General features: G+C 36.6%; 1 protein-coding gene across 4 annotated transcripts in view; it reads right to left on the bottom strand.

Annotated features, from left to right (window-relative positions):
* Positions 1 to 1,155: 1,155 nt before the first annotated feature.
* GPD2 (glycerol-3-phosphate dehydrogenase 2) overlaps positions 1,156 to 11,601 on the bottom strand; it is a 136,092-nt gene continuing 125,646 nt past the window's right edge. For 3 of the 4 annotated variants that reach the window (XM_021075780.2, XM_021075777.2, XM_084998498.1), the window contains exons 14-17: positions 8,198 to 8,310; positions 8,028 to 8,106; positions 7,488 to 7,586; positions 4,188 to 4,550 (exon numbers count right to left, since the gene is read on the bottom strand). In XM_021075780.2, coding sequence (XP_020931439.1) covers positions 4,425 to 4,550; positions 7,488 to 7,586; positions 8,028 to 8,106; positions 8,198 to 8,310 — 417 coding nt within the window. In that variant the 3' untranslated portion in view covers positions 4,188 to 4,424. Of the gene's footprint in view, positions 2,447 to 4,187; positions 4,551 to 7,487; positions 7,587 to 8,027; positions 8,107 to 8,197; positions 8,311 to 11,601 lie in introns of those variants that run through there. The other variant, XM_021075778.2, reaches the window with a different exon arrangement.

Here is an 11,601-nt window from a genome sequence, read left to right as displayed (position 1 = left end):
ACCATAAGTTTTACATGTTTTTGAAAACTGGGAGCAATTTTTATTTTTTATTTATTTATTTTGCTTTTTAGGGCTGCACCAGCAGCATGTGGAAGTTCCCAGGCTAGGGGTCAAATCAGAGCTGCAGCTCCCGGCCTACGCCACAGCAACATGGGAGCCTAGCTGCATCTGTGAGCTGCACCGGCCTGCGCCACAGCTCACAGCAACGCCAGATCCTTAACCCACTGAACAGGGCCAGGGATTGAACCCTCATCCTCATGGATACTAGTTGGGTTCATTAACCACTGAGCTGCAATGGGATCTCCATGTTGACAAATTTTAAAGTGCTACGAAATTTAATAAGCTCGATCCATGAACAATATTTTGAGCTGCTATATATATTTTTTTTTTCCAGGAACTGAACAAACTGTTCATTGTTCCAAGTGTGTCTGGGGGTCAGGGCTCTGAGCTATTTTATAAAATTTCAACGAACCTTCAGAAGATCCCACAGACCTTTGAGCATGCCAAACCAAGAGGCAGCACTTCTCAACTGCAAAGGGTGACGATGCTACATATACAGGTATGAATTAAAACCTATAAAATAACATAGGCGTTATAAAATTTGTGCTAAAACTGATAACAGCTTTACTGATTTACTAACAATGAAAATGTATAGCATTTTTCTGTCAGAGCATTTATCAACACTTGGCAACCCTACACTAACTTGACATGTAAGATGATCAAAATGGATTATGTAATCTTTCCCATTCATTTCTATTGATTTTAGTTATGATAAAATTCATCAGTGTGCCTGGGAACGCTCGGGCTAAAAGGCACTGGTTGACAAAGAAAAAAAAAGAAAGAAAAAAGGGAGGAAAAAAGAATTCAACAGAGTTGTAATAGGATGAATGTAATTTTAGAGTAGGATTGCACAAATGCAGAAGTCCTGCCCTAAAGCCTCTAGCAACACATTAATACAAATAAATCTGGCAGTCTTGGAAAATGTCTATACGGGGATTCATTTCTGAGATAAAATTACAAAATTGTAAGCTAAAAGAATTAACATGTAAGAGAAATTAAAAATATGGTATATGAAAATATTTTCTAACTTTTAAACTTCAACAGTAATCAAAGTTATTTCTCTGACTGCAAGTAACATCAAAATGCCAGCAAATGGACCATTTTAATCAGTTTTATTGATTCATGCTTTCAGTTCTTATTCAGTTAAAAACAAGGCACATTAAATACATCCTCTTATTGCTCTATAAATGCATGCAGCTCATTCTGTATATCAAAAGTAATAAATAATGGCGATAAAACACCAAGACAGTTATAAAAATGACAACCCAGCCTCAAACATACTATTTAACAGTCCAATCTAGAACAATAACCCAACACAATACATAAAAATGCCACATATGAAAACATGCAGTGTATATCCACTCCAGTACTGGGCTTATGCTTGATATTCCTTAAAAACACAGTAGGGCTTTTTTACTCCCTAAAAAGGGTTGACATAATGCAAAACAGTGCAAGTTATTAGCGTCATTGACTTCAATATTTTTACATTCATATGCCAAAAGTTGTTACCAATACATACAAAAGGAAATAAAATCAATGATCATCCTTTACAGTATGTTTAGTAAAAGAATGAAGTTTTTGTTGTTGTACAAAAGAGTAAGTACGTATTTTGAAAAAGATAAAACACAGCTAGAAACTAAAGCAGAATAAGGAGCATGCATTTAGTAGTAGCAACCCTAAAGTTACACTCAGTGAAAACTGATTGAAAGCAAGAATATTGCAAACAGCATGATGGAGATGAGGCAGGCAATCTTGGCTTAACAAATAATCCAGCATTATCACTATTGTTATGACCATGGTAAAGGCTCTTTAAAGAAGCATCCAGCTCTCCACCACAGATGGGGGTTCCTTCACCTGAATCCCCTTGAAGGCTCTTTAAATAAATCACTGGATGGTAAAAGACAATCTCTGCATACCCTACACCCACCCCAAAGGAATCAGTTAATACCATGTTTATATGAAAAGAAAAAATAGAATCTTTTGCATTTAGAATAGGTTTTGAAGGAGCTTTACACCCTTCCACACCATCTCTCCTCTCCTTTTCTGAAATCAGGTGAAGAAGCTGTACAGGTTTAATTAAGAACTTACACAAAAATGCGGGGGTGCTTTATTCACAGTAAAGGCTTGGAACCAGCTCATTTCCAAGACAAGTCTCTGAGATTGGTGAAGGAGCGTATGCTTTAGAACTAGCAGATTTTAAGCAAAAGCAGATATACTCAAAAGACAAAAAGTGCACTTTTCTTTGTCCTTAAAGGAACTTCATCCATAGCAAAGCGTGCACAAACAAGGTCTCTTTACAAATATAGCTCTGCCAAGGTCCATCAGGTTACAAGCCCCCCTGGTAATGGATTCAGGGAGGGTACAAGTCAGCGTTATCTTGATTTAACTAGAAAAGGAGAGAAAGAGAGAGAGCACAAATGTACAATATTGTGGTGCATCACCTCTGATGTCTTAAAGAACAGCTCTTCTGTCTGCTAAGTGTCACCGGGGTCTAAACAGTGCAGTTTACTGTCTTGATAGGAAAAAACCTCAATTCCAAAGCCACATGCTTCCATTATTTGAGATGGGATGGGGGGAGAAAGCCAGCGTAAAAAAAAAAAATCACGCCTTAAAAGAAAAAAGTTCACAGTGATACCTGGGAGCGTCATTTGCTCTGTTTTAGGTTTTCCTTTAGGAAGTGGCAAGTTAAAACTTCACTTAAACACAAAATAAGTTAAGATGCTATCTTAACTATCTGTTTCAGAGGTCAGGGGTGGGGTAAACGTCCAGTGTGTATATTGTGACAGACAGGCTCATACCCCACTTGAATGAGGCATAAAGAGATTCTACAATGTTGACATATTTAGAAATGACAGCACAAAAGTGTTTCAGGTACCAGTTTAAAAAATTAAGATTTCAAGTCTGCACAATGAAAACATGACACTAAATAAAGGGTTACATTACCTATTTCCTATACAATGTGATATTAAAAATCAAAAAAAGCAGGTAGTTAACTTCACAAGATGAAGCATAATGAACAAACATTCAGATATGACAGGCTAAACTGCAAAGTATTGCAAAAGCATACCAAATTAAATTCAATATATTACATAGTTACTAAATTCTATGCACATCGATTTTTGTTTTTGTCTTGTGTATGTGTGTGTGTAAGAGAGAGAGAGAGCTGGGGGATGCGTGTGTGTTGAGTGTGACTTCCTTTTTTTCTTTTCCTTTGCAGTTGATTGAGAACTTTTCCATTGAGTAGAGAAGGAGGAAGGCTTTAAGCAATTAAAATGACCTTGAACATTACAATCCTGTGCCTTTTTACAAATAATTGTAACTAAAGTTGACTAAAAGCTATTTCTATCCTCTCTTACTATCTGTTTACAAATATTCCCTCCAAATGATGCAATAACCTGAGCGAAATGGGCCACATCTGGCAGTATCACACTCTCCAAGAGATAGGATTTGGGGATTGAAAATTGTGCTATAATATGTGGATATGTAAACAGGGTTTTAAACCTCATATCTCTTCCTACTGTAAAGATTTGAGAAATTTAGTCTCATCCCTCTACATCCAACCTGCCACTTAAATGCTGGTTTTAAAGTAAGAAAAGCAAGGCTCTTCCTGGCAACTGTAATAGTCAAAGAAAAACCAGCAGTGACTGGGGGGAAAAAAAATGAATTGCTGAGATGAAACTATCACTGTAGCTCCCAGCAAATGTCAGTGCTATCCTTATCTTGTACCTGTGATTCTGGAAGCTTTCAGAGTTTCTCTTTGAGATTTGTTCTTATAACCAGATCTAAACTTTTTTTCTTCCCCCATCATGCTCTAGATACAAAGTTGTACAATACTGTTGGGATGGAGAAGGCAGACAAGCTGGAGGAAGAAGGGGCTGAGGGGTCTCCAGAAACTATCATTTTTAATGGGTCACACCCCACTCAATTTCTCTTAAGAGAAAATATTGTCACCTAGCTCCATGTCCAGAGCTCGGTGCATGTCACCAAATATTACTAGCTTCTTTTTTTTTCAATTTCTGCCAAAATACTCTGCCTCTAAGACTGACTTAGAATAAATGAATAAACAAAAATACAGGGAGCATATCCAGTCTAACAGGTCACAAAAGGAATGCAAAACATTGAACCAGTTTGCACTGAAAAATGAGGAAAAAAAATAAAATAGACTTTTAAGAAGCTAAGTTAAATGACAAATACAAATAAAGGGTATATATCAACATTCTAAAACTTTGGAATGTTTCCCAGTGTTAAATAAAAAAGGCAGCCTATCCATATCCACTAGTTTGGAGTTAGGAAAGTCATCTCTGGTTTGCTACAGGATGATCTGCTGTTCCTATGTTTGTTGGCTGTGGATTTACTGCTCAGACTCACAATCCTCCACAACTTCGGTCTACAGGGATGGGAACTCTTCTGTCGAGGTTCTCTTCCGCAGTTTTCATGAGTATAGCAAGCCGGCTTCCAGATACCCTTCCTTTTTGAATAGCACTCATCAGCTTAAAGAGAAAAGAGGCAACAGATTCAAAAGGCAGGCTCATTCTCTGGTACGTGGCATTTTAATGGTGACCTCCGCAGTGTGCAGGCGGGTGGGGGGGGGGGTAATTAAGTGCCCCCATCAAAAACCAAAGCAGGTACTACAGCTCACAGAAGAAGAGTACAATTTTCAAACATTTCAAGGGGAGAAGGGGTTGGTATTTCACCACCACTACAAAAACTACACCTACCCAGCAAATCAACCTTCTTTTAAATGCAAATCGAAGGCATTATTTCTTGCCCCTTAATGTGCCCAGAGCACATATTTTTTTGAGCAACTCAAATATTGGATCTTTAATTCCATTTAAAAATCTTAAAAAGGAATCTCAAGGATTGAACAAAAACAAACCGTGACCTCTATTTAACTACTCTTTTTTAGTGTTACTGTTCTTGACAACTTCAAGTCGCCCAAATCCAAATTCCTTAAAGACTTTTTAAAGTAATTTACATTTAAGTCCTTGAAAATGGACCCAGAGATCTACCTTAAGAATTAAAAGCACTCCACAGCCCAGATTTTAGCTAATTCATTTTGATCCAATGGATAAAATCAGAATTAGTTTGAAATTACATGCAGTCAACGGGCAAATGCCTTTAATCTGGAAGGCACTGTGCAATTATGAGCATGGGGATTTTTTTTTTTTTCCTTTTCAAGTTGATGTGGTTTTAACTATTTGCTTTTCTTGATCTCACTTCCTCAGTCTTTTTTATCTATTTATTTTTTAAAGAACACATTTAGTCGTTCATCAGAAATATATATATAAAAATATATATATTTATATATATATACACACACGTAAATCCTCAAAATATTTTTAGGGTGATAATTTTTAGCCTACAGAGATAACATTTCTTAAAAATGACTCTGAATAAGAGTCAGAGGCATCTGCCAAGGGGATGGCTCAGAATTTCCTGACCTTATTAAAAGCTGTTTCACAAGCTATTGCTTATTAGAGATGGACTCCTACATGCATTAAGTGTCATTAGAGCCCAAACCTAAAAATCAAGTCATGTAACCAGGCAGTATCTATTGAGATCCTTCCAGGAGGATTATTAAAAACATCTCTATATTCAAAACAGTGTTTAATGGGATAAACATGGGCTCTTAATCCTCAGAAAAGAAGAATAGTTTACTAAAAACAAAACCAAGACCTGAAATCATACTCTGCATCTGATGAATGGTGTAACAAAGAATGCTGTCATCTAAAGACAGAACAATTTATTGTTTACTGTTTTATCTCTGATTCCATGAAGACCTTCAAAGTTTATCTGCACTAACAGAACTAAGAGAGCTGGAGGGTTTTTTTTTTCCTTAATCAATAAACATGGTATGATGTACCAACCTTTAAGAACTCAAAGTTTTCTTTAAACAGTACATATACCTTGAAACCATATTACAAGAAAAAATAATATTTGGGTGTGACTGTATTTCATAAGATATATGGTCAGCATTTTTTAAGTTGAAAATTAAACTCTGTATTTATACTTAGTAGAAACATGAATAGTTTCTTTCATTTAGAATTGGACAAGAAATTCTCAATTATTAAAAAAACTCTACAAGAAAATGTGCAGATGGTTTAAATTATTTTCTATGTGTTGAATTCTACTGTACTCAAGAAAATTACTTAACACCCAAACCACATAGCAGATCCATAAAGTTAGATTCTTATTGTTTCTAAAACCCCGGGTCTTTGAATCTTTGAACCCTAAATGCTGTTGTTTATTTATAACCTGTACAAAATGAAGCATCAACTATTTCTTTAAGGAAAAGTTTTCTAAAATCCTGAGGCAAACAAAAAAAAATTTTTCTCAAGGGAACAACTATACAAAAAAATGTATGAAATGGTTTCTAATTCCCAAGCATACATTTTAAACTCAATTTCAAATGTGCACTTAGTTAAACAATAACGTAAAGAACTAAACATTCTTTTTTGAAATGCTGGACACAACCTGTGAAAATTTTCTGCATTTAGATTCAACAATGCTCTTATCTGCAGCTCATCTCCAGAGAGACAATTACCATTTCCTTTGCCTTGATCTTGTTTGTTTAACTTGACACAGTGAAGAAAGGGCTGACATTGACCAAAATCCCCAGCATTAATTTATTTCATGTTCAGCATTCATCATTGCCATGGTGCAAGCAAGACCTGGCATTCATTTGAAATACTTGCCCAAGAAGCGCTACGGAAAAAACCTGGCTGCTTGGAACCTAATACATTCTTCCTAAGAGCAGAGTCCTTTGGCCGTTACAAATAACGTATGGGTCTGTTGAATTTCTTTCTTTTAAGGAACTTTTAAGGAATGAGGTGTAGCATCCAGTTTGAAGTTAAATTAACAAAATTTACTTCACGGTTAGGATTAAATAACTGAGCCTTGGGTAAGTGGAAAATTGGAACTAGAAATGCTTGAATTATATGGTCTTGACCCAGAACACAGGTTTCCTTTCTTTTGCTTTTCGGTTTCTTTAAAATGTAAGACTATAATCATCGCATTTCAGGTTCTCAAGTGAATATGATTCTCAAATGAATACAACTCTGATTTCTTTAAACTTCCTTGATTAAAAATACGCTTTCCACATAAGAACTAAAGAAAGGTCCGTCAGTGGTACCCCACGGCATATTTCTTTATAAAGCACACTTCTGATTCCTCCCTTTAAGCTGTAATTAACTTAGATTTAATCTAAATTGCCCAACACAGCAGAATGTGTCTTAGAAAAAGAACACGCACCGCATAAAGCCTTATCTTTAAAGGCAGATAAATCAACTTTGCTGGCTTCAAGCTTTTTTCTTTTTTCAGAATGAAGTGAGAACTGACTGAAATGTATGGACTTAAAAATCCATTCCTGAACATCCATTGATGACCGAAAGATAAAAAGCAAGTATACTTGTTTCCTTTCAACTCACCTGCAAAAATTCATTGAGTTCAACCTGTCCATTTTTATTCAAATCTACTTCATTCAGAATTTCATGAAGCGTGTTTTCATCCATTTGGACATTGATACTCTAAATAAAAGGAAAGCACAAAATAACGAAGTTTCACTAAAAAGTATACATATCTTTGGAGTTCCTATCGTGGCGCAGTGGTTAACGAATCTGACTAGGAACCATGACGTTGTGGGTTCGATCCCTGGCCTTGCTCAGTGGGTTAAAGACCCGGCATTGCTGTGAGCTGTGGTGTAGGTTGCAGATGCAGCTTGGATCCTGCGTTGCTGTGGCTGTGGCATAGACCCCTAGCCTGGGAACCTCCATATGCTGCCGGAGCAGCCCCAGAAAAGGCAAAAAGACAAGAAAAAAAATAAAAATAAATTAAAAATATACATATCTTTTTATTAACGTTGTTGAGAGTTTCAAAGAAAAATATAGAAAGCACTAGATAGAAAAGTTATTTAATGTGATCTTGACATTCTTCTGCTATCAAAGATATTGAACCCAAAAAAATATTACCTCTAATACACGCTGAACATCAACAATGGTAATAAAGCCCTTTTGGTCTGCATCAAACTTATGAAATCTCTTCTTGTACCTGGAACACATCATTGAATAATGCAAATAAATATACTTAGGTAAGTGAAGACAAAAAAAAAGAGAGAGAGAGAGAAACTTATTAGAAGTACCTGTCAATGTCTGAAGGCAGTAGGCTAATTTCAGAGCGATCTGTTAGCTGTTCTGATCGAGATTTATAGCCCATTTCATAATATAGAAACTTCCTGGCTGTTTCAAGTTCTTCCTAAAACACAGACACACAAAGTTCAAAGATTTATGGAAAGAATTATTTTTTTCTCTTTTTTAAAATTTGGTTTTCTAAAAAGAAGCCCATCTTCATTTTTCTAGCAAGCACAATTTTTTTTATTTCCTCCACTATTACTGAAGTATAATTTATATTCACTAAAATTCACCTATTTTAGGTATGCAGTGTGATGTATTCTCCACCATGATCAAAAGATATAGAACATTTCTATCCCCCTAAAAATCTTCCTCACTCCCATTTGCAGTTGATTCCTTCCCCTGACCTCTAGTCCCTGGCAACCTCTGCTTTTTTATCACCAGAGTTTTGCTTTTTCTAGAATTTCCTATGTAGGGTTCATATAGTAGGTAGTCTTCTGTTTGATTACATTCATATATAGCATAACAATTCTGAGACTCATTCATGTTGTTGCATGTTTTAATATTTTGCTTCTTTTACTGCCAAATATTCTTCCACAGTAATGACTACCAAAATCTACAGGATCAAGTCTTTGTGGCTTAGTGACAAAAAAGCATTAAAAGTGAAGATGATATCCAGGACTTGAACAACTACTATAATGTGGCATGCGGTAACAAGAGAGACATCATAGGATTAACTAATTCTAAAATTTTGTCAGTAGTATGCTTATAGTTGGGTGGAGGTTACAGCCATGAGAAGAAACAAACTATTCTATTGAATAGCTACTCTTCCTGTTTTCAGCGTCACCAGCCTCAACTGATACTATCGTATTACTGAGGATACTGTCTTAGATTTCATCATACCAGTCTCCCAACTGAAAAATTCCAAAATGGGAGTGGCTCAGGGGAAATGAATCTGACTAGTATCCATGAGGATGAAGGTTCAATCCCCAGCCTCGCTCAGTGGGTTAGGGATCCAGTGTTGCTGTGAGCTATGGTGTAGGTCACAGACGCAGCTCAGATCTGGCATTGTTGTAACTGTGGCGTAGGCCAGCAGCTGCAGCTCTAATTTAACTCCTAGCCTGGGAACCTTCATACACTGTGGGTGCAGCCCTAAAAACAAACAAACAAACAAAAAACCCAAAAAACAAAAAAAACCGAAACTTCCAAAATGACTCATACTGTATATTGTTCACAAATATCTCTTTACTCTCTTTTATACTCATACACACATTTCTCACCCATAAGTATACTTCTCAACCCCCCTGATCTGAACCTGGGCAGGTGATTTACTTTGGCCAATAGCACATGAATGGAAATGATAAATGCCACTTTTGAGTAAAAGCTTTAAACACAACTGTGCAGTTTTGCTTAGCCTCTCTTGCTCCTGTGCCATGAGTAAGGCATGATTCAGAGAGATCTGAAGCCAATCTAAAATACAAAGAGCCACAGCAGCTTACACGCAGTCTTCATATAATGTAAGTGAAAAGTGTGTGCTTGCTATAGTAAATCCATGAGATTTTGACCTAGAAATGCTTAATAATATAAGTCTTAAATTCCCCAGACTGCCCATCAAAGGATCTTACTAAGTCAATTTGTAGATCTAAATTCTGGTCTGCAGAATACTGCCAGTGAAAAGCAAAACAAGGAAAATAAAAAATGGCACACACTCTTGCATGACATGTGCTTATATGTCTTTGTTTACATCAGTGACAAGTCCTTTTGCTCCTTTTTCTTCAGAAGATAAGCATATTTTCTGATATTATTCCCTTCCTACTTTCCTTTCTCTTAGGAGAAATACATATATTTTTAAAATATATAAAGAAGACACAGACATATATTAGCTGAGATAATTTTTTAGCACTTCTATCTTTTCATTTTGCTATGTAATAACATTAGGAGTTCTATTATATATGTTATATATTATATATTTATTTATTTTATTATATACACACACACATAATATACAGGGCATACTTTTAAAGGTAAAACTTGCCTTTAAAAATCACCAGGAACATTCTTCACTGGCAGATTACTGTCTTCGCACAAGAAAATCCACTAGTTAAAAATGAAATTATTGTTTTATTGCACCAATTTTGCCCAGCTATTTTCTACAAAACTGGTCCAAGATTCATCTCCTTGGATATGGCATCTTGGGAGCTTCCCTCCAAGAACAAGCTCTTCCTTAAGTCATGTCCTTTACTGCCCATGTCATTAACTATACTCCATATCAAGCAAGGGATCATAGAGTCCCAAAGCCAGAAGGGGTTTTTTCCTTAGAATTCACCAATGTACCTCCCTAACCCCACATTTCCTTTGCAGCATTCCAAAACTAGAAGCATGAGGTCTCCGTCTAAAGAACTCTAGTAATAGAGAGGTAACTCAATTTCACTGAAAGCAGGAAGGGAAGGCCCCAATTGCTTAAAATACTTATGCTGAGATTAAACCAATCTCTGCAATTCTTCCAATTTGGGATTAGCTCAACTTTCCTACAGTAACATTTTTAAAGTCTAAAATTTTTTTCCCCTGTATCACAAAACAAGGAATACTTACAGATAGATCCTTCCTCCTTAAGACTTTCTTTAAGTCTAGAATTACTCTCCAGCATAAGACATGATTTTATTTTATTTTATTTTGTCTTTTTAGGGCTGCAGCTGTGGCATATGGAGGTTCCCTGGCTAGGGGTTCATTCAGACCTGTTGCTGCTGGCCTCCACCAGAGCCACAGCAATGCCAGATCCAAGCCACATCTGCAACCTACACCACAGCTCACAGCAACACTGGATATTAACCCACTGAGCGAGACCAGGAATCAAACCTGCAACCTCATGGTTTCTAGTCAGATTTGTTTCCTCTGTGCCATGATGGGAACTCCCAGACATGATTTTAAACCCATTCACCATGCTGGATAATTCCTCCCAAACCACAGCTAGTCTGTCATATAGTAAAATTATCAGAAGACAACACAATACTCCAACAGAGATCTAGCATGTCCTAGACAGAAGTAGATACCAGCTTCATCAGTCTAGAGATAGGAGGTTCTCTTAAGGCAGCTTAAGGTTGTAATTGCATCTGGGGGTGGCCATGATCCACTGTTACCTGCTACGCATTCTCAGTTAACAAAAACTATATTTCGTTTTTGCATGTGCTACTGTCAAGTCTTATCAAACCTGTCATGAGTGGATGGAATTGTTTTTCTACCCAATACAAGGTAGGAAAACATTTATCTCTATTAAACTGTACCTAATGAAATGTCACCCATTGCTTCAATGTGTCACCATTCACTCTGCCCTCCAGTCTCCTATAGGACACCAAAGATGTGTGCCATCAATGTTGTAATCTCAGCACCTGAACCAAGCTAGATTCGGTCAAGACCA

The sequence above is a fragment of the Sus scrofa genome, chromosome 15 (genome assembly GCF_054392235.1).
Source record: "Sus scrofa isolate SSC_HxYL_T2T_F1_AM1 chromosome 15, Sscrofa_HxYL_maternal_Yorkshire_Landrace_v2.0, whole genome shotgun sequence".
Taxonomy (NCBI): Eukaryota; Metazoa; Chordata; class Mammalia; order Artiodactyla; family Suidae; genus Sus; species Sus scrofa.
Note: the sequence above shows the minus strand (reverse complement) of the source record. Positions and strands in the feature narration are given on the sequence as shown.